This window comes from Medicago sativa, chromosome 4 (assembly GCF_051527215.1).
Source record: "Medicago sativa cultivar Bolivia chromosome 4, Bolivia_mono, whole genome shotgun sequence".
NCBI classification, from domain to species: Eukaryota; Viridiplantae; Streptophyta; class Magnoliopsida; order Fabales; family Fabaceae; genus Medicago; species Medicago sativa.
In genome coordinates, this window is record NC_140752.1 from 12,295,820 (window position 1) to 12,319,635 (window position 23,816).

Sequence of the window (23,816 nt, forward strand, 5' to 3'; positions counted from 1 at the left end):
ACTAAAAGTTCCTCCGCAAAAAATTATCGCAAAATTTGATTTCTACATCCAGATTTTATTACTTTTTATCTTTAACTTTTGTCGTTTTAAAAAATTCATATTTAATTCATTTCATATCTGAAAATTCTAAATTTTAGTAAACGAACCTTTCATAGTGTTCTAATCTTGTCTCAAAAAAATCGTTCAAAAATTTAAGAGTTTAAGGATAATTAATCAAACTTTTTTTTAGCAGGGACTAAAATTATAAGTAAATTTTTTTGATAGGGACTAAAAATGCTATTAAAATTAAGTAAGGACTAAACTTACAAGGTCGCTATTTTATAGGGACTAGAAACATAATTAACCCTAGAATCTATGGTGGCCACTCTTAAAGTTGGTCCACGATAGACATTTGAGATTAAAGTTAACATTCAGAGATTTATTTGGCATACGGAGGAAAACGTGAGGGACTTAAACATACGTTTTATTAATTGTAGGGCCAAAATGAAAACTTGAAATTATTTAGGGGACCAATGGATCAAATAAATTTTCGGCGATGCAAACCAGAAATTTTCTCCTGTTCCAGAACAAACAAACACGCTTCAGAATTCGGATTGATGAAGAAGAAGAAGACATAAGATCTTATTCAACTCATTCAAAATTCGTTGCTTCACCCCATTCAAAATCTTATTCTCTCTCAAAATCCTAACCAGAAACAAACTCCTTTTCACAACCATCTTGTTGGGTCTAGGCGTGTGAGAAAAAAATAATAACAATAAAGAAAAAGAGAAGGTAGGCAGAAAAGAAAGGAGAGAGAGAAGAAAAAGAAGAGTTGGAATCACATGGACTTGTCTTCCCCTTGCTGGGTCCTCCATTCTTTTCTTCTTATGTTGATCCATGAATGCTAAAATTGAAAAAGTTGTGATTTTTATTGTTTTTGTTGGATTATGAAGCTGTAAATTCATCTGGATTGTGATTTAAGTTTAATTTTTTCCGTTGTTGGTTGATGAAGGGATTGTTAGGGTTTGTTATTTTGTGGGAAATTGGGTGAATTAGATAGGAGATCTTGTGTTTCTTTGGATTTGTATTTTGAAATAAAAAAATTCAGGAAAAATGTTGATATAGATTGAGGAAGAAGAAGAGAGAAGATGATGAAAAATAAAAAAAAAATTAGGTGCTGACGGTTCACTATAGATACAATGGACATTCAATCGAATGGTTAAAATGAAATCAAAAAACGACATAGTTACTTATTTGACAGAAAGGACGTTTTTGAAATTTGTTTCAGAAGTTGAGGGACCAAATTGATGATTTTAGGACTTATGGGACCAAAATGAAAACTGAGAATTAGTTGAGGGACCATTGGATTAATTTAGCCCAATTTTTATTACTTAGAGATGAAACTTTGTTTCTTGATTGCTTACTTGATTTACAAATGACAAGCTCTCCCCTTTTTATAGGCTTCAAAGGAGAGTTCTAGACACATCATATGATAACTTTCTACACACTTCAAGAGAGTGTTCTACACACTTCTCTCAACTACATGATATTTCTTCATACTAGTAATCTAGTTCGAGTAAACCACCAAATTGGTCTTTGTCTTTGTACCAAATTCTTAAATTGGTCTCTGACTCTATTAATAACTCAAAATGGTCTCTGTCTTTGTCAAACGTTTCTCAGATTTGTCCCTGACTCTAATAGTTGTTTTGCATTTTAAGTCATTAACGTACCAAATAAGATCCAAAAGGCATTTGCCATTAACCACTAAATAATATCCAAAAGACATTGAGCCATTAACACTCAAAATACAAAACAACTAATAAAGTCAGAGACTAATCTGAGAAACACTTCACAAAGACAGAGACCATTTTAAGTTATTAATAGAGGCAGGAACCAAATTTAGAATTTGGTACAAAGACATGTACCAATTTGATGGTTTACTCAATCTAGTTTTACATGACTCTAGAAACTTTCTTAGGCTACACCACTTATTAGAGAATTGGGCCTAACCCAATGGACCAAATCAACTTTATTATCCAACAACAACAAATCAAGTTTTATATCAAGAGAATTGCTTTTTTGACTTCCATTGTTTTCTAAAAACACATGGAAATGACCAAAAACACTCCAGCGGTAGTTAACTACCGCTGACTTATAACTAGAAAACTGATGGTAGTTAACTACCGCTGGGTTTTTGGTCATTTTCATGTGTTTCTAGGAAAGAATGGATGTCAAAAAAACAAGCCTCTTACATCAAAAGACCGTACTTCCTACCAATATAGAAGTAAGGGGAACTGTGAGATTGTCATCAAGATCGGTGCTGATAGGATGAGATTCCACAACTGCTGTGATAACAGACACAACTAGGAAACCTATAACCTTGCTCCAGCCTCCCTCCATATATCCAAATAAGGAAAAATACCACATATACCCAATAGAAGCCAAGAATCCAGCAGATGCCATCGCAATTGAACCAGCATAGGACTTGTTTTTGTTGTAAGGTAACTTTTTACCACCAAATCTCCTTCCAACGATATCAGCCATACCATCTCCTGCACACAAATTACAGATTGCAGCAATGGAAATAGGCGAAGTTCTCCAGTATATTATTGATGCAAACGTAATAGTTGCAGTATAATACAGTGATCCCCTAAGAAGCTGCCTATAATCTCCAAATCTGCTCAATGATTTCACAATGGCCTCATCTTTATATATTCCAAGTTCAGTCACAAGTATCCGAAACATATATACTCCCGGAACCAAAGCAGCAAAGAACGATGCCCATCGGTCATTACTGAATAATGGCCAACATAGCATGAATGCCAGTCCAAAGGATATATGCAAAAGTTTCCTATGCAATTTCTGATCAAAAAGTCCTCTTTTTGCAGTTTCTTGCAACACTCTATCACAAGAGACAGCAACAGCACGAGAGATAGCTATAGCACCGAAATCAGAAACTAAAGAGTACACCATTATTCCAAAAGAAAAAAAAAAAGGCACGTGGTGTATGGTTTATCAAAGCTATAGTTGTATGCTATATAGGTCCTTTATCATGGAGTGTGGGTGTGACCTTATACTGAAAAAGTCACACATCATTTTTTCATTTTATTGCCAGGCTTGATTAATTTCCTAATAACTTGAAACCGAGAGGAGGTAGAGGTAGAGGTAGATCGGATTTAAATTCTTCATTGATTGATTGTTTTTTACTTATATATGAGCCATGTTGTTCTATGATTTGAGCTGATTGATTTTCAAATACATTTTGTCCTCTTATAATTGACGAATTTGATGATCAAAAAGAAAGACGTATCAGAAGCGCTAAATAGATGTCTAACCATTTCAAAACAAAAGACCAAATACCCAAAAAAAAAATGCGCAACCAAAATAAAATAAAATTTATCGACACTTTTCTCAAAGCTTAACGAGTAGCACACATACTAGCATATTTGACTAAAGAACTTCGCACCAAAGAAAATTGTACTCCGTGAAAATCTTTTAACTTAACCGTCAAACAAATAAAGAAAGATGGCTACTAATTTACACTCACCGAAAAACACTAAGGTGTAAGTTAGCAAGCTACATCCACTAACCTTTTACAAAAAAACCCAATTTTCATTATTTTAAATAACTTGAAATCAAAGGGTAGGGCTGTCAATTCCATTTATTTTTCAGAACAAAAAAACATGCCACCTTAATCGCCGGAATGGTTACGTGTTTTGCGCGAACGTTGATTTTTTTTAAGGCGTATCACATTGTCAATATTCTTTGGTGCTCTATTTACGTGTTCCTCCGGGTGAATTAAATCATGTTGTATTGTACCAAAAAAAAAAAAAATCATGTTGTAAAGGTATATTATGTGTGACTTTAGGCTAGTTATAAAACTGCCCTTTTATTTAAAAGTAATTTAAATAGAAACAAAATGGTGTTTTATTAAAAAAATAAATGGGTGTAGCTTACTAACTTACACCTCAATGTTTTTAAGTGGAGGTAAATTAGCAGCTCCCATAAAGAAACCTTTTAAAGAGACTACTTTTTTTTTTTTGTTACAATTAAAGAGGCTACTTTATCTCAAATAATATTTAAAATGTCTGAACGAACAATATGTTCCAGACAATATGTTATATGCATCACTAACTATATAATCTTCACAATGACCGAGTTTCCAATTCAACTTCTCTTGCACAACAAATCACAACATTCCCACACATCTGATCTTATTCCACTACAAGAAATTTGCCATATAGCAACAGACACTTTTAGTAACCGTAGAAATAAGGGTTGCTATAGATAAAAAAATCCGAGGAAACATATACATCGCTCCATCTTTTCTCTTTTTCGCGTGTTGCTCTTCTATCCTCTCAAAAACACAAATCGCTCCACCTTCTCTCTTCTCACAAACAAATTGCCACTATGAATCTTCTCGCAACAACAAACAAACCCAGTCCGCAACCATGACTCTCTCTTCTCCACTCTCAGCAGCAGTAGCTTCTCTCTTCTTCAAACCCAGTATCTCTCTCACAGTTTTCACTCACTCTAAGTCAAGGTAAGTCAATTGATTCTCTAATTGAAACATTCCTTCTTCAAATTGTCTGTTTTAGGGTTTTAGAATTGGGAAATTTTGTAGGGTTTTAGAATTTGGGGAATGGGGATTGAGAATTGTTAATGGCTTTTTTTAATGCATTGAAACATCAAACATGCCATGGCTTTTTTTTTTTGCTTCATGCTTCAATTGAACTGAAATATGACATAATTCATGGCTTAATGATGCACCAAACTATGGGATGGCTTTCTTGCTACTGCCATTGCCATATGTATACACAACTTAATTAAGTGCTTATATTGTTAAAAAATTAACCCAATTAACCACTTTTCAGTTAAGTTCTTATGTATAAGCTATTTCTATAACAAATCATAGAATCAAATCAATCTGTTTTCATATAATCTAAACCTATAAGCTATTTTTGTAAGCTATACTATAGAGCATATGGATATAGGCCCTGTTTGGATAAACAAGTTAATTTGCAGCTTATAGCACTATCATGATAGGCTTTTTAGTGTTTATCATGATATGCACTTATGTATAAGCTATTTCTATAACAATAGGTAAAATAAAGTTAAATTATTTTGATATAATAGCACTATCATGATAGGCTTTTTAGTGTTTATCATGATATGCACTTATGTATAAGCTATTTCTATAACAATAGGTAAAATAAAGTTAAATTATTTTGATATAAACTAGTATAATTATTTTCACAAGCTATGTTCAAGAGCTTATGAAAATAAGCTGAAAACAACTTATGAAAATGTCATATGTATCATTTACTTTCCTTATGACTTGACTAAGAAATAAAGGGTGTGGTTATGGTGCATAAGGAAAATCCTTATGCACCATGCATAAGTCCAGCCCATTAACTTGTAGCCCAACAGAATTGATTTCTACACCCCCCAAACCCGAAAACAAAAGAAAACTGGCCAAAAAGCAGAAACACAAACGCGTTAACTCCAATCTCCACCACCGTCACCCAATCTCCACCACCGTCGTTCACCACCACCGTCGAAACGCGTTTTCTCTCCATTTTCAACTTCAACCACCACCGATAACAAACTTTCACCACCGGAAACCGTCTTCGTGACCGTCGTTCAACTCGTCACCGTCGTTCAACTCAACAACACCGTCGTTCACCACCGCATTCACCACCGTCGTCCAACTCCAATACTACCATTCTCCACTCTGTTAGTCGCGTGTTTATCTTCAATTTTCGTTGTTTCTGTTTCCTCTTTTCTCTCTAACTTTCCAAATCCCAAATTGCAGGATGATAAGGTTGTTGCTTTTCGGGACATTAATCCATCTGCTTTCAGGTATTTCCAATTCATAATCATAGGTTTCTGTATCAATTTCATCATTTTCAATTTTAATTAGTGTTATAGAAATGACTTATTCATAAGCGCTTATGCCATAAGTTGCCAAATAATCTGTGTATTCAAAATCGACTTATTAAGGTGATCAATTTGAACTTGGCAAATTTTAGGCATTACTTAGTGGTTCCTGTGGAGCACATTTCTACTGTTAAGGATCTTCAGAGAAGAACTAAAGATTATTCTTTGGGTAAATAATAAGCTTATAGTTGTAACCACTTCACAGTTTAATTTTTGTGTAGATTTTCAAATCTGATCAGTTCAATTTCATGTTTGCCTTATTTATACCGTAAGTCATATGTTACAATGGTGCATTCACCATAACCGCATTCACGTCGGAAACCGCATTCATCACCACTGAAAATCACGTCGGAAACGGTAACAATCACGACGCAAACTTCCACCACTGCAAAAACCAATAAATGGTTTTTGAGTGTTTAAATGTGCTTATTATAGTATTTTTGTTTAAAATTTATGCCAAAACCAATATGTTGTGTAAATGGTTTTTGCAAGTTTTACTCTGAAACCATTTTGCTGTGTAAATGGTTTTACTTTGGTTCTTTTCCAAAACATTTGTAGATCTGTTTTATATGCAAATGATAATTGTTATAGTTGAGAATACATAACAAAATTAAGGAATCTGATATACAATGCATTTATATACACCAAAATGGTAGCATGATAAATCTTTGGTAAAAATTGTAGCATATTTATATGTTCTGTTGCAGATAGATACGTATGTCTCAACTTCTTTGCTACTCTGTGCTTGAAACTCTGCCATAATTAGCTTTCAATTTTGTGTTTAAACTCTTGTTATCAAGTCTAAGATTGTTAGAATTTTAGTGTTTATGATATGACGCTTACTATATGTAACAATCGGATAATTTGTCCCATTCTCGTTAGGGAAATCTACTGTTCAGTTTCGAGGACGAAACTATTTTAGGTGGGTAGAATGTAAGATCCCGGTATCTTATCATATTTTTATTCTGAATTATTTTATCTTAATTTGACTTTAAAATAATTTACCTTTGTGATTTATTGAGTGATAACATTATTTTTTTTTCTTTCAAATTATATAGTCAAAACTCATTATACTAATTATTAAATAGTGTACCCTATAACTATCTATTCCTACTATTATGATAAAGAAAAATGACTTGGTCTTCATTCAATTGCTTTATGTACAAGTTGTTACCATATTATAGAATCACTTTCTTTTTCTGTGTGCACGTGTAGCAAGTCCTCCCCATCTTGATCTCATGTTGCTATTAAATTAATTAAGTAAAATCACCATCCCAATATTATAGAACAAGAAAAAGGAACGTGTATAAGAAAAAATACAGAGCAACGTCCTATTCTTTATGTATAGTGCCACTCTTTTAGGAAGGGAGTTAGTGGGAGGTTATCTCACTATTTAATAACAATCAGTTATCTTTTTATTCTATTCATTCACCTCTCTACCGATCATACACTTAGAAAAATAGGGAAAATTTTTGAGAGAGAGAGAACCAGAGAGGGAGTCTCGAAAGAGAAAGAAAATGGAACTAAGAACCAACAATTAGACTTCACACAAGTAAGACTTTCTTCACTCTTGTTATCATTTCTTATTAATTCTTATTTTTAGAGAGTTCAATCCTTTTATGCCCTTGACACCTTTTAGTGTAGTTTATGTAAAAACTTTGAATTGTTAAGGCCATAGTCAAGTTCGAGTCTTTGCTTTGTTCTAAAAGTATTTTCAAATTTTAGTAACTACTGCTCTTGCATTTCTTATTGTTCTTTAATTTACTTATGGAATTCGATTTTTCTAAAACGGGATAAATTTTATGAGTTTAACCATAAGAAAAAAATTAGTCTAATGTTCTAGCAATCTTGAGTGAGTTAGAATGGTTTATTGGAATGATTAGTTGATCAAAGCTTTTTAGTAAAAACAAGTTAGGTTTGATGCTTCTTAAATAATAGGACCTGATATGATAATAGAGAATGATACGGTGTGTTTGTTTTGACTACATGAATGAAACCTTTGAGTAAATTTCGAGTCAGACTTTTTGATTATAATTGAAAATGTTACTAGTAGTCTAGTATTATGATTGAGTCTTTTATTCAAAGTACTTGAAAAAAAATAAGTTTTAGTGGAAGTGATTCTAGAATTTAATTCCTACCATTTGTTTATAATGTAGTAACTATATTCGTACCAGGAGCTTATATTTGTTTACTAATCTAAAAGTTCTATTTTAATAACCAAATAATTAAGCAGGAGTTATTGGTGAATCTTATTTTAACCGAGCCTTGAGTAGGATTTAGGAGTAATAGGAATAGGAGTTGGAAACTGAGTTAGGAAATACTTTTTGTGAAGGTGTAGATTCAGTGGAGCAAAGACCACGAGTAGAAATCTTAATAGCTGCTATATTGCTAAGGTAAGGGAAAGGGCGCTCCATTTTTTATTTTATATATGTATTTACTTGTTGTTAAAATGATGATGTTTTTAACATGTTTATGTATAGTACCATCCTTACATACTATGTGAACTTGATTTTGTATTACTTGGTTGTGAGTATAATTTGTTGTTTTCATGCTTGAATTGTGGTCTTGCATATGTTGTAAGTCGGAGTTATTGTCGGTATAATCTATGTCTCTAGCCGGTGGTTAAGACAATGATTCATTTAGTCGGATACTCATTGTGAGTGATTTATTTTGTGGAGTTAATTACCAGGTGTCGCATGCATCCATTCATTGTCGCGTGGTGCCCATAATTGGTTGGGACCCGAAGTCTTGAGTGCCCATAATTGGTTGGGGCTCGTCGTTTCCTTTTGAGTGCTCATAATTGGTTGAGGCTCATTGTTTTCTTTTGGTGCCCATAATTGGTTGGGACCCGTGGGGTATGTGGTGTCCATAATTGGTTGGAGTCACAGTGGAGTGTTCATAATTGGTTGAAGCCCACAAATATCTACGAAGAACTTTTGTGGCCCTATAAGGGAGGTGATATCCGGATCATTTGTGTCGCATATAGGTTAACCTTTAGGGTGTCGTGCATTTGTCGAGTCCACTGGTGTTTTGGGTGTTGACATTGTGTGTACTTTATATTAATTTTGTACTATTTGTGTGCCTTTAAATACATGTTAAATATATGTATAACTTGTATATTTGTTGTTGTTTGGGAGTTGACCCTTTTTCCGTATTTGAAAATCAGATAATGATAACGATTTACAGTTGGAGGCTCCGAGATATGTGGACCTTTGGTGCGCCTTGGTGAGATTTCTCACAAGTGTCCAAAGTTATGACCAGCTAGGATGTGTTCTTGGGTAGTGAAAGGCTGAAAGCCTTGTTCTTAGGAATTTTACATTTTGATGTAAAAACAACTCTGATTTACTATTCTGAAAATTCAAGAGAAACTTATTTATCCATTTATTTTGAAGCCAATGAATTTCAGTTATTTTTATTATGCAAGAAAAAAAAATGTTCATCTTTTTCACTAAGAATTTCATAAGTTAATCTCTCAAATTTTGGGTCGTTACACTATATACCACTTTAAATGCATTCTAACCATTGACCGGTTAAATTTATCGCTCTTTTTAGTTCTGTCACTCACAAATACAATATTTGAAAGGATCTAGCTGCAAGTTTCTGATCATGTGCTTGTGATTTTGTTTTGGTCAGCACATGAATTTACTGTCTTAGATTTATTGAAAATCCAATGGCACATGATCCAACTCAACAGTTGGATATCATATAAACTGAGATCAAATGTTTTTCTTTCAATTCTTTTGCCGATGCACTGGGATCATATAAACTGAGATCATATAAACTGAGATCAAATGGCCGATGCACTGGTTTTCTTTCAATGCTTTTGCCACATTTCAATTACTTGCTCCATCCTTATGAAGCCTGACACTAATATGTTTGGTTTTATTTTATGTGAGTATGAATTATTTGAATATAACAAAAAATTCATTATTATTATTTTTGTTAGGAAAAAATACACAAGAGCCATAAATATAAGTGAAAATAAGATGTAATATGGACATAGAGATTTAGAAGCCATACACCACAATGCACTTTGTTAGAACTTTGTTAAACTCTAAAAACTATGCTAAAACCATTGTGCTGTGGAAATGGTTTTGGTGAGTTGTACTCCAAAACCATTAGATGTATTTAATGGTTTTCTTTGATCATGCAGGTGAAAAAAACTAAAAAGCTAGAGCCATTGTCATCATTCAGTTTTGGGCTAACACAAATGGATGAGGAGGAAAGGAATGACACAACTTCATCATCTGATGGTGGTAAAAAGAAGGAGCAGAAAACAAGAAAGTCCAAGGGTAAAGAAAAGAAGCATCAAATAAAGAAACAACAACATGTTGCACAAGATTCTGATGAAGGAAGTTCAGCTGATGAAGAATTGATTCAAAAGCTAGCATGTTAATGTTTTTTTTTTATTGAATTTCTGGATTTCTAGATTAGTGTTAAGTTTCTTGTTAATGTTTGTATCAAGTTTATGAATTTTTGGATTTGTATAAAGTTTATGGTGAAACAAACTTAGGGGTATGGAATACTGAAACCATAAGTATGGTTTAATGGTTTTGATAGTTAGGTGTGTCTTTTTATAGTATCTATCATATTATACTATTCATCTTATTTAATTTTTGGCCCAATAATGTTCAATTTAATTTAATTTTACTAAAATTAGGGGCATGGAATACTGAAACCATAAGTACGGTTAAATGGTTTTGATAGTGTTCTATGTGAAACCAAAATAACTGCCTAATGGTTTTAAATGAAATTATTAATTAGTTTTAAACAATTTTTCTTATAGAAAAAGAAAACATACTTTTGCTTTATTTTATGTTTGTTTTTTGTGTTAAACCTCTCGAGTTTCTATGAAAAGTGACATAATCAGTTGGTTGTCTTTTTATAGTATCTATCATAGTATACCGTTCATTTTATTTAATTTTTGGCCCAAGAATGTTCAATTTTATTAAAATTAGTTTTCAATGTAACCACTTAATAGTACACATTTTGATAGTTTTCAATGTGAAACCAAAATAATTGTCTAATGGTTTTGTAATAAAAAAAATGTGATAAACATTAAAATCATTATTAAGTAACCACTTTATAGTACACACTCATAAACTATTAAATAATTGTCAAATGGTAAATAAAATAAAAGAATAGTGAAAATTATTATTGATAAATGGTTTTAAATAAAAACAATTACTGAAACCATAAGCATGGTTCAATGGTTTTGCTAGTGTTCTATGCGAAACCAAACTAACTGCCTAATGGTTTTGTAACAACATATAATCATGAATACGTAACAACAAAGAATGTGAATGTTATAATTTCCAATAACAAGTGCTTCACAACAAGTATGATTAGTTCGGTCATACTATGGAAATTAATCCATGTTGGGACTCGGAGATATCTATCACAACAGATTTGTTGAACTTCCTATCATTTTAACTTTATCATCATCTATGATTGATCATTTAGTATTGGAACAATTTGCATCTCTAATTTCTTTTTTTCCTTGAGAATAACCTGCCTAGGCATAACCTCTAACAGAAAGCTTGCTCCATTCCACACTGATGCAGAATCCTTCAGTATTTGGAAAACCACGGACAATTTATTGGACAAGAATATCGGAACAGTCAGCGCCATCGTTGCCACCGTAAACATTCCTTGAAGAAGAATGAACATTAACAAGCGGTTTTGATCCCCGAGCAAGCCACTTAAGCGCCACCACATGTTATTTGCTTTCTGAGCTTTTTTAGACAGTTCCCTAAAAAATGTAAGATTAATAAAATGTTTAGCGTCAAAGAATGCTCTACCACTCTAAAACACATACTGTACAAAAACAGTTTGAAGGAAGGTTTTAAATAATAGTCAGGTGTCCATGAGTTCAGCTCAGTTGTAAGAGCTTGATCTTATAACCTCAAGGGACGACAGTTGCAAAACGATCGCTAGTGCCACTTGAAGCAATGATAAATAATAGTCAAGTACATTGTGACCCTTGATATTGTAGAGAAAAGCGGCCAACTACAGCTAGTGTGGTTCCAATCACGATTGTGGACCACCTTTTGAAACTCTATTGGTCTAAAGCAAACATAACTGGCTAAACCAAATGAGAAGAGATGATTACCTATAGGAAGTCATGACTTCAGGATCTCTTAAAAACCGTTGTCGGCGTAAGACATTGACAATAAGGTAGTATAGAACCTGCCACAAGGTGTAAACTACTAAGGGAACCAAAAACAGCCATGTACATAGATAGGATTTATCTTCGATATAAGGCCATGTAACTCTTGCGGCAGCTCCGTCTGGTCGCATAGCTTCTAAGGTCTCAGGATTCCACCATCGAATAGTAAAGAAAACCAATCCTGGAGAAAAAAATCCATTAAGGTATGATGAATATTATAAATGGATGCATAAAGTAACGTAAAGGTGACAATGACATGTCTATCACAAATCCATTCCAATGGTAACATCTATCAAATATTGTCATGCTTAGGTAGAAGTTACAGCTCGTCATATAAACAAATACAAAAATCACTTTTATACTAATTGTACAACATGAAACATGGGGAGTTAATACAATATTGTTAAGACCCCTAAATGGTTTTACATCTGACAGATAAGTAGTAATGCAAGGGTGTAGAGATGAAGAAAAGAAAACATCCAAAATCAGGCAGGCGTGTCAACAAACAATAGGATTTGGTTCAACAACTAGTAGTAGGCCAAACCAGATACCAAATATATTGCAACACGTAAATAACTAAACCAGATACTGAATAACATTGATCAAAATTTTCCATTTTAAGGCCAAACCAATGTAAAATTGTAAATTTGCTAGTAAAATCGAGAATTTACCATGTTATCAGAGTTTACTCGAGCTCGTAATTTTGTATCAAAAAGAGAGTTTACATGTGTGTTTAGTCATTTTCGTGACCACCGCAAACTCAAGAGTTTGACAATGACAACCATGACTACTACCATGGTTGAAATCAACATCAAAGAAATGAAAACTACCAGTGTATTGGTGGTGTTTTTTGTGGGGCAGCAAAATTGCAGCTCTATTGACCAGCATAAATAGAAGAAAATAACAGAGTATAATGTTACACATAAACACACAGAAGGTCCTTATAAACTTTTAAGTGCGAATTGTGAGATCTACACAAATAGAATAAAGCACACATCTACAAAATTTTCCAGCTTCAAAACTTATGATCAAGAAAGCTTATTTTTGTTATCACTGAACAATTTTCAAGTTGATCACGTATACGGACTTTTACTACTAAACTTAAGGTCTCCTTGTCTAGCATGAATCTCTTGAATAGTAATGTTACTTTTGTTTATGTAGAAAAATGTTAGTAGATTTATATATTAGTTTCCAGGGTTTGGACCCTGGACCTCCTTCTTAAAAATTATTTGGTGTCGCTTAACTCACCAACCAAGCTACCTTCGTGGGATAACAAATATATATATCTATGTGAACAAAAATTAATGGACTAAGCTAAGGCCAATGCTAGATACCACGAAAATCATGATAGTAGAACTTGAACACAGCAAGTAAAATACATTCCATCAGAGATATTATATGCTTTTGTTTCACAGATATGTCCAATATTGAATCAAATGCATATTCTACAAAGACCATAGTAGAAGCCAATGATTTTGCAAAAGGTTATTATCTTGTTGAAAAAATGAATATTAAAAATTGTAGGTAGAACATACTTGGTAAAAGATGGATAAGAACACTAACGATTTTGTCAAGCGAACTGAACACCAAACTGCAACGCCAAACAATCAATGCCCATGCTAACGGACCCTAAAACCGCACTTAAATAAATCACACATTCGACCAATGAACCATTCTTGTGCTAGGATGTCAAATTACTAAGGATAAAATGCTCACCTCAGCAAATGAAAAGCAGACCAGAAAAAACTTCTCATTCTTTGGATAAAAAAGAAGGTAAACCAAAAAGATTGTATTGGCATAGTAGCAAAAATCCTGAAACACATGAACAATAGTTCAATCAACTTATTCTCATTACTTATGTTTGTACAACAATAACTGAACAAAGTAATAACGTTATCCTTATGATGATGACAGTGATGAGGCACTCCTCCATTGATTTTAATTATAAAGGTAATTGAGTCAATTCAAGTGTTTTCAATACACTACAATGCTAAAGTGCTTATACTAAATACTGGTCAATTCAAGTGTTTTCAATGCTACAATCCATAATTCTCTCACATAGGTATGTTTGGTTCTTGGGTGACAAAAATTGATTTTGAGTGAATTGATTCTGGTTAAAAGTGAGTTGAACTATAAATTTGTGCATAAAAATCAAAAGCTACAAATTTGTGCGTAAGAATCAATTCTGTAAGCAACTAAAACATCTCAGAATTAATTCAAAACCACCAGAATCAAGTTCATAATAGAAGATGAACGCAATAATAAATATATAATTGAAAGCTAACCGGAGCGGCGAGCAAGGGTGAATGCCGGTGAAATCAGGCCGTGAGCGCGAGCAAGAGAGAAACGTCAGAGCAATTGAGTCGGAGGAACGTCGGAGCAGTTGAGTCACGCCGTGACCTAGCCGGAAAACCACGTCGGAGCAAGTTCCAGCGCGAGCAAGAGAGCAACGTCGGAGGAATCAAGTCGGAGCAGTTGAGTCGCCGTGACCTAGTCGGAAAACGACGTCGGAGCAAGGGTCAGGGCAAGCAAGGTAACTTCGGAGCAGTTGATTGCGAAAACGCGTGCGAGCAAGAATGATTTTTTGCAATCAAAGTGTGGGTGTGAGATGTGAGCTGTGAACCGTTAGATTAAGCATGATCTGATGGTTGATAAGTACTTATGCATGATGCATAAGTTATGGCTTATGCACCATAACTTTTGCCAGAAATAAACACCATTTACCTAATTTACTTTCCTTATGTATAACTATTTCCTTTTAATGTAAGCTGAATTAAACAAATACTCATATGTATCATTTTATACAACATCATCCAAAACTGGACGGTGGTATTGGTACTCAGTACTCTTCACGGGAATTCCAATTCAACATGCATTGACGATGCAGATTCAAATATCTGAATTACTATTTCTCTTTGTGTTATCGATGTAAGTTACTTTATAAGTTGTTGAAATGTTAATTTTTTATAGTAGTTGTATCTTTCCAATATTGAGAGGTTATAATTAACAACATCTTTATTATGAATGTGACAGATATAGAGCACCGATGTATGCATACGTCTTAAACATATGTTATTTTGAAGAATAGTTTCCTATGTAAGTTAAGAGGGTCCTATTAAAGTCACTATGCATTTCCTTAATTTCAAGAACATTGGATCTTTTCATGGTGTTGTTGAACAAACTGATCTTATGTGCAAGAACAAAAGGTGGTGCATCGATTAGTGCCTTTAATTTTCTTGTTTATTATTATAATTTATTATTATAAAAGGGTAGTTTTGATTATCTGAGAAATGCCTTACAAATTGTCCTAGCTTCTAAAAAATTAAGATAGAAACCAATGCCTTGGTTGCTAGCACAATTTATGAGCACATTTCTTGCTGGAAGCTTGTTCTATAATTGTTTATCTTATTCTTATGAAGGTATAATACTTTGTTCTCACTTGTGAAAGTACTAATATATTCATTTAACTTTTTTAGTAGTTCACTTTATTTCTATCTCAATTTGTAAGAGTCATCCCTGCGTAGGGTCATCTATTATATTGTTAAAAAATCAACTCAATTAACCACTTTTCAGTTAAGTGCTTATATATATGCTATTTCAATTAACTTTTTTATGATAATCTCTTTCACTCACAATCAATACTTGACATGTTATTACAGGATGTACCCTACTTCCGTTGAATTTCAACAACCTTCGTTGAGCTTTCTTTATTCTCTACTCTGTTCAGCGACAACTGCACTTGAAAGGGCAGCTTAAAGGAAATACCTATTACTGAACAAGGTAAAAATTGAAAACTAATTTGTCTGTCTTTGTAGTGCTTTAGTTTACAATATCATATACTCCCTCTGATCCAATCAGAGTTTTCCGCGATGCACCATTGACATAATGAATGAGTCAATCAGAGTTAAACCAAAATATTAAGACTTTTTATTGTAGCCCTCTGTGCTTTATTTGGCTTGTTGATATCATGTTTCGACCTACTGTTACTTGGTTGTATTAGTTTTTTAGTGTGAACTGCCAGAATGAATGTTGAAGATTAAACATGTGTGTTTTGTATGTGTGTTTAATAGTGAGAGTTTGTATGAAGATGAGGAGTTTGATCCGCACCAAAGGTCGCTGCACTGCTTGTATCGAAGGTATTGTTATTCCGCTCATTATGTTGTATCAATTGTAGAAAGAAAGTAAAAAGAATAGTCAGAATCGTAAAAGATATGAAGATATTCATTGCATGGGTACAAAAAGTCTCCCAAAATTGATCAATGAGAAGGTTAGTTAATATTTGAACTTGTAATTGAATAAATTGTATTTATAAAACAAGTTACTTATAATTTCATTTGTTTGGTATTAGAAAGAAAAAGCCAAAGGAGTGTCGCCCACACGCAAAGAGATTTACATTGATACACGTACTCGTAAAGATGGTTCAATTGTTAATGAACATGCTGCAAGATTTATAGTAAGACTTTCTTTCGTTCATACCTTTTTTGATTCTATAACTTATACTGAAACGATATGTTAAATCAATGAAATTGGATCCCCGGCTATTGTATAAAATTGAATGTTTTATAAAATTGAATTATGACCGTAAGAATTGAAACTGGTTCAATTGTTCTGTTTTAATTGTTCCGAATTATGTTCTGATTATGACATAAAATTGGACTTGCTTATTCAATTTTAATTATTCTGTAACAATTGTTCTGGTTCAATTCCTCTGATTGAATTTTGTTCTGAAGTTTGTTTTGCAAGTATAGTTCAGTTAGTTCCCTTTGAATGATTTTTATGATGCCATTCAGGTGGGGAATTTTGTTATTTATATTGGTCTCATTTCGGATTGTCTTGTCATGATGCTGTGTGTTTTTATTGTTGGTAAAATTGAACTAGTTGTTACAAATAACTGATATATTCGAATGAGCGGTCCCCTATTTGAATTACCATCCACAACCATTACTTTGATCCTGCTTATTCTGTTTTAATTGTTCTGGTTCAGTTGTTCTAATTTAATTATGTTCTGAATTTTGTTTTAAATTAGTGAACTCTGTTTTGAATTCTGTTCTGAATTATGTTCAATTGTTCTATTTTAATGAACATTTCTGTTATGATTATGACATAAAAGTGACCCTTTTCAATTGTTTTGATTGTCATATTAATGAATTCTATTTTAAAATGTATTCTTATAATCTTATATATCTTAAAATTTTACACGAAGAACTAAACAAATATAATAATGAGGCAGAAACTTCTCAATCGGTTGGGACACAAAGTCATATGCCTTGGAAGAATGACATTTATTCCCGAGTAAAAGGAGCTGAAAAGAGGGGACATGTGCGTTGTATATGCAATATTCCCAAACCTAAGAAATCAAAAGCTTCTTTGTTTGAAAATCAAGAATTGAGGGATGAACTTAAGAAAATGCGAGAAAGTCAAGAGAGGACAAATGTGTTTATGGCAAATATGATGTCAGTGATATTTTACAAGCTGCAAAACAGGTATATTATATAATTGATATTTTACTTTTTGAGTTCAGATTTCGAATATTTTGGTAACATGAATTAAGTAGAGTTTGTAACATATTTTATGTTTATTTTTAATAGGCCACAGATGGTGCTAGTATTCCAAACCAGATAAATTCTTCAAGTCGATGCAGTGATGAAGACGGAAGAGAGGAAGATTAGAAAGTTTTTATCTTGGATATGTTTAGGCTCATCTAGTGTTTTTTTTGATATAGTATCTATTTTTGTGTTGGTTATTATATAAAATTGACATTATTTTGTTATTTTGATATGTTTGTAAGACTTGCTACTTTGATCATATAATTAATTTTTTTTTATGTTACCTTAAATTTTGTGTAGTGCAATAAAAAAGTATTGCCGAATATATTATTTTTTTGGTCAGGAATTATTGTGAAAATTTTATTATTATTAAAAAATATTTATATTAGGATGAATTTTATTAGAAAAAAAAAGAGAGAGAACCTATAGCAACGGACAATTTGGTCCTATACCAACGGATATGGAGGTTGACTAAAGCTATTTAATAGGTGTAAAATGCCGTCGCTATAGCTCCGAAATCTATAGCATCAAGCTAATTTTCCGTTGGTATAAGCTATTGGGACGGCATTCTTGCCGTTGGTATAAGCATAGTATCCTAGACGGTAGCAGTTGGGTGTTGGTATAGGTTTTATGACCTATAGCAACGGCTTTTGAGACCTTTACCAACGGTTTCTACCGTTGCTAAATGGCAAGTTTCTTGTAGTGTTCCTTGCCAACACCAATAGAAAACACAAATATATATACAGAGTGTCTGTTTTTGTGTCCCAATAGCGTGTTCAAATTTCAAAACTTCCAATAACATTTTTTTTATAAAAAAATCTACTAAATAATCTCACAAAATTGCACTATACTTGCAAAATTGTATATGTTAAAAAGTCCATATCCTCCCTAATGTTTAAATGAGGGTCGGTTTGGAATTAAATGCATTTATCTACCAAGTGCAAACAACTATTTGTTCTCAATAATAATGATTGTTTTATATAATGCTGAAACTTACCACTACTCTTGTACTCACATTGAACCTCAATAGCAACTTGTTCACTAAATTCCTTTCGAGAATTGCTCATCCAAACAGTGATAATTTGTTGTTTTTGTGGTCATACTTTGTATCAGTTTTAAAAATATATTAGCTCTTTGATCCACCCAAAGTTCTTAACAGTAACACACCATTTTTTTTTCACCTTTAACATCACCATCTCAACAAAACTTCTAAGAGCATCTCCAATGGGGGTCCTTACTTAACAAGGACCACTCCCCGTTAAGGACCCTCCATTGGAGGAAGAAAAATTGAGTCCCCGTTAAGGAACGGGTAACTATATAAGGACCCTCTCTCTCCTGAGTAACTAACGGGTCCCACGTTTAAAAAAGTAATAAAATGTGTACTACTTGGTCCCACTTGCATAAAGAAGTAATAAAATGTGTACTACTTGGTCCCACTTGCATAAAGAATTAATAAAATGTGTACTACTTGGTCCCACTTGTAAAAATGAGTAATAGATAAATTATTTTTGTTTAATATGTAAAGATAGTGGGACATATTTAAATACTTTTCATTGGAGTCCTTATTAGTGTATTGCCATTGGAGTCATTGAGTCCTTAATATGTACTTTTATTAAAAAATTATAAATAAGTGATGTGTCACGTGTGGTCCATTTAAGGAGTCCTTGTTAGGGAACTACCATTGTGGATGCTCTAATATCCTACCAAAATCACAGTGGCTATATACTAATTAGAAAAAGAACTAAAAAAAGCAGTGGCCTTCCACTACCTGGTTGAGGTTCATTTCTCATTTCCTTACTTCTCTGTCTTAGCCCATTTCCATTTATCTTCTTAAACATACTTGTTGTGAATTCATAGCAAAAATCACACCAATAAAACTTGATGTTTGGAGCAAATAAACCAAGCATTCAAATCACGCAGATGACAATATAGTTCAATAATAAACAAGAGAGGAGAGAAGAAGGAGAACAGAAAAGAATTTGTTTACCCAGTTCGATCCAATATTGACATACTCTGAGGGAGAAAGCAGCTATTCGTTTCACTATAATGATGAGTTTATTTACAAAGAGATACAGAAAGGTAACAAGAATTAGTCTTCAAAACTAATTCAACCCAAAGACTTTATCCTAATAGTGTTTTGTTCAAGGTGAATCAAAACAATTCCAATCCTAGTGTTTGTTGTCTTCTAAACCCTGTTTTTCTACCATATTTTCATTTAATACAAGGTCTATATTTATAGTAAAAGTACACCATTATTCCAAAAAAAAAGGCACGTAGCGTATGGTTTATCAAAGCTATGCTTTATTGGTAATTGAAAAGAAGGCAAAGTTGTACGGCTTATACTAAAAAAAGTCACACATATCATTTTTTCTTTTTATTGTCAGCTTGATTAATTTCCTAATAGAGCTAGTTGAAACCGAGAGGAGGTAGATCGGATTTAAATTCTTCATTGATTGATTGATTTTTATTTATGAGCCATGCTGTTCTATGATTTGAGCTGATTGATTTTCAAATACATTTTGTCCTCTTAAAATTGACGAATTTGATGATCAGAAAGACGTGTCAGAAGCGCTAAATAGATGTCTAACCATTTCAAAACAAAAGACCAAATACCCCCAAAAAATGCACAACCAAAAAAAATTATCAACGCTTTTTTCAAAGCCTTAAACAGTAGCACAAATATTAGCATTTGACTAAAGAACTTCGCACCAAAGAAAATTGTCCTTTGTGGAAGAACAGTTACCTTCACAGGTTTCTAATTTGTGTGTTTTGTGTGATAGGGAGGAAGAATCATCTTGTCACCTCTTTTTGCATTGTGAGGTGACAAAGTCGGTTTGCTTGAAATTGATGGCGTGGTTGGATTGCCTTTTCATTATACCGTCAAATTTATTCATCCATTGGGAGTGTTGGTGTGGGATGGGAAACAAGAAGAATGTAGTTATGGGATTACGGCTTATTTGGAATACTACGATTTGGTTGTTGTGGAAAGCGATAAATGAGGAGATTAAGGTTATGTCTTGGCGGTGGTCTGTTTATTGTTACCATGGCTAGTTTTAGTTTGCAGCTGTGTTGTTTTTTTATTGCCGTATTTTGGAGCCTTGGATAGTGGAGTGGTGAGGCAGGGGTATTCATCCGAAGTGGTATCATCTTTTGTTCGCCGCGAGTATGTATATTTCAGCCTCATCAATATATAGGAGGTTTTCGGGTGTGGGTTCTTGTAGGCGTTCCATACATATGTGTCGCCGATATTTGTAGTTCTTTGTTTTTTTCCGTGAGTGTCTTTGCTTCTTGCATTAACTCGACGTAAATAATATTTTCCGTTTCAAAAAAATAAAATAACAAAACCTTTTGAAGAGGCAACTTTATTCAAAATAATATTTGAGATGTCTGAACGAACAATATGTTCCACATCAGACAATATGTTATACGCACCACTAACTGTATAATCTTCACAATGACCAAGTGTCCAACTCAACTTCTAATGCACAACAAATCACAACATTTCCACACACATGATCTTATTCATTGCCAACACCAATAGAAAACACAAATATATAGAGTTAACGGTACATACAGGGTGTCTGTTTTTGTGTCCCAATAGTGTGTTCTAAACTTCCAAAAACATTTTCTTTTTTAAAATCTACTAAATACTCTCACAATATTGCTTGTATATGTTAAAAAGTCCATATCCCCCTTTAAGGGTAGTGCTAACCAGTGTCCTCAGACACTGGTTAAGGAAGCCAAAATCGAAAATTTTAAGCGCAAAAGAAATCAATTAATGCATTTATTATACAACTTTGAATGCAAATATTACCCTTTTTGGATCATTAACTATAAAATATGTTTCTATTTACTCATTTTAAAATATAAACCTAACAATAAATTATAAATTATAAACTAACGATGAAAATTATAAACGTAACAGTATACAGTTTACGATTTTTCAACAAAAAAAAAGAACAATGTATGTTTTTTTTCTAAAGAAAGAACAATATATAGGGGTGTAACAGTTCGGTTTGGATTGGTTTTTAGTCAAAAAAATGTCCGAACCGATGAAACCTTCATCGGTTCGATTTGGTTCGGTTTTCATTGTTTTTCAAAAAAGAAGCCGAACCAAACTAATCGGTTTGGTTCGGTTTGGATTGGTTCGGTTGATCGGTTAGTTAAAAAATACAGTAAAAAAAATTCATATTCTCAGAAAATATTTCATAGAATTGTATAATTATATTTCATATTTTGTTTTTTCATGTTCTCTATTTTTCAAACAACTTTTTATAAATAACCTTACTCAATATTTCATACAAATGATCCAAGCTTCATTCATCCATCATTCTTTAAAAACAACTTCATCAAACTCAAATATTTCAATCATCCATGATCCACACATGCATCATTCTTCAACAAACACAAAAATTGCAAAAAGAACATCCCAAAATAAAACATAGTCAAAATAACAAATCCATGCAAACTGAAATTAAAACATCCTAAAATTTAAACATCATGAAATGTAACGAGTATAAATCAATGGCATAAACATGACAAAACTAACCAAGAGATGAACAATGAGTTTGGTGTGGTTGACGGCTAGGGTTTCTTATTTAGTTGAAATGAAAGAGTCTTACTGATGAGAGGAGATGTCAGATAAAGATGAGAGAAAGTGAGTGAATGGAATAAAAAATATTTTATAATTTTGGACCTAACCATAAGTTTGTGTGAGGTGAGATAATATTAGTAAAATAAGGAGTGTATTATCATCGGATTGGTTCATCGGTTTCACGGATTTCAAAATGAAAAATCATGAACCAAATCAAACGACATCGGTTTCAATTGGTTCGGATCGGTTTCAAACCGAACCAAATAAGGTCGGATATTTTTTTTCTGTTTGGTTCGGTTTGGATTATCGATTTCGTTGGTTTAGTCCGAACCACTTACACCCCTAACAATATATGTATATAAATATGTATGTAATGGTAACTTAACAGTATTAAACCTTTTATTAAAAAAAAAACAATATTAAACATTTATAAAAAACAAAAGAAATGTAACTTTAAATCTATTTGAGTTTAAATTGTAATAAATTATAAAAAGGTAAAAACGGATGCTAGTTAAAACTAAGGGTAAAAATGGAATAAAAATGATAAGATATAACCTATAAGCTTCTAAGTCTCTAACAACGCTAATTGAAATAATTTCTGAGAAAATAAGCTATAAACTAGTAAAATAAACTATAAACTCATAATGAAAAGACTATTACTAAATAGGTCTCTTTTTTATCACATGAGCTTATAAGTTATACTCTAGACGTTAGCTTTCGAGTCTTTCCAAGGAGACCCTTAATCTTTCCAACCTTCTGTTACTTGGAGATCCTTTCTTTGGAGTTGAGATTGAGAAACCAATCAAAAGGACCTTGTCGGAGAAGTCTTAATCTACAAATACAAATTTTGTGGTGGCATTTCACATGGGAAATGCCAATCCTTTCCCATTATGGACAACTTCTTATTAACCATCAGATTTTAGAGTATATTACATCTTACCATATGTCTTTCAACTAGATCTAACTATTTATCTTTTACACCTGATCTCTCTCTTTGTCCAAGTGCAACCACCACCACCAACACAAGCTCACGGTTTATATTAATGTTCATAATTTTTTTTTCAATTTTTTATTATCATCATCTTCATCTTCATTTAGTTTCTTCATCACACTAAAATTCCAATAATATTTTTTTCTTCTTTCATGTACCAATAAATCTACTAAAACTCGTCCAACATTTTTTTTGTGGTGTGGATTGTAGAGGTTGAAGATAATGGGTGGTGGAAAGTGTAAAAGAAATAATCTAATGTTGGCAGTGTATGATAAGATTGTGCTCTTCAATTTATCTAATGGCTAAAATTAACTTTCCTTTGGTGGGAAAGGAAATGCCACCAAATTTTGTAAGATTGCTTTAGAGAACTTAGGAAAAAATAATTATGACAATTTTCACAAGTTTTTTCAACTTCTCGTCGGTCATGCTAACCGGTGTGTCCCAGAAGCATTGGTTAGCATTACCCAATTTTTAATTAAAAAAGAAAAATTAATTGACAATTAAGGCACTTAAAATTTTAGTAGTATAATATTAAATACCAAAAAGGAAATTAAAATCTCCTCCTTTGGTTTGTCACAAATTTTAGTAGTAATCCCT

General features: G+C 32.8%; 2 protein-coding genes and 3 long non-coding RNA genes across 7 annotated transcripts; 3 read left to right on the forward strand and 2 right to left on the reverse strand.

Moving 5' to 3' along the window:
* Positions 1 to 1,341: 1,341 nt before the first annotated feature.
* On the reverse strand, positions 1,342 to 2,998 carry LOC146926382 (putative phytol kinase 3, chloroplastic). Its single transcript, XM_085758752.1, has one exon. It carries the CDS (start codon positions 2,950 to 2,952, stop codon positions 2,233 to 2,235), a length of 720 nt encoding a protein of 239 aa, XP_085614878.1. The 5' UTR covers positions 2,953 to 2,998; the 3' UTR covers positions 1,342 to 2,232.
* Positions 2,999 to 4,316: 1,318 nt separating this feature from the next.
* Positions 4,317 to 17,959, forward strand: LOC146926383 (uncharacterized). Of its 3 annotated transcripts, none has more exons than XR_015034106.1 (8): positions 4,317 to 4,522; positions 14,932 to 15,016; positions 15,122 to 15,294; positions 15,748 to 15,868; positions 16,159 to 16,355; positions 16,437 to 16,541; positions 17,319 to 17,571; positions 17,677 to 17,959. It is a non-coding gene; the product is annotated as an uncharacterized LOC146926383 (long non-coding RNA). The 3 variants fall into 3 exon arrangements; XR_015034107.1 differs by having other exon boundaries at positions 4,383 to 4,522; positions 15,122 to 15,184; XR_015034105.1 differs by lacking the exons at positions 17,319 to 17,571; positions 17,677 to 17,959 and having other exon boundaries at positions 16,437 to 16,549.
* LOC146926384 (uncharacterized) lies at positions 5,334 to 6,677 on the forward strand. The gene is made up of 3 exons (XR_015034103.1): positions 5,334 to 5,715; positions 5,795 to 5,841; positions 6,012 to 6,677. It is a non-coding gene; the product is annotated as an uncharacterized LOC146926384 (long non-coding RNA).
* Positions 6,976 to 9,402, forward strand: LOC146926385 (uncharacterized). The gene is made up of 3 exons (XR_015034104.1): positions 6,976 to 7,471; positions 8,252 to 8,312; positions 9,086 to 9,402. It is a non-coding gene; the product is annotated as an uncharacterized LOC146926385 (long non-coding RNA).
* LOC146926386 (glycerophosphocholine acyltransferase 1-like) lies at positions 11,054 to 14,021 on the reverse strand. The gene is made up of 5 exons (XM_085700366.1): positions 14,001 to 14,021; positions 13,805 to 13,900; positions 13,624 to 13,717; positions 12,032 to 12,269; positions 11,054 to 11,671 (listed from the first exon to the last, which is right to left on the reverse strand). Exons 1-5 carry the CDS (start codon positions 14,019 to 14,021, stop codon positions 11,365 to 11,367), a joined length of 756 nt encoding a protein of 251 aa, XP_085556492.1. The 3' UTR covers positions 11,054 to 11,364.
* Positions 17,960 to 23,816: the final 5,857 nt, after the last annotated feature.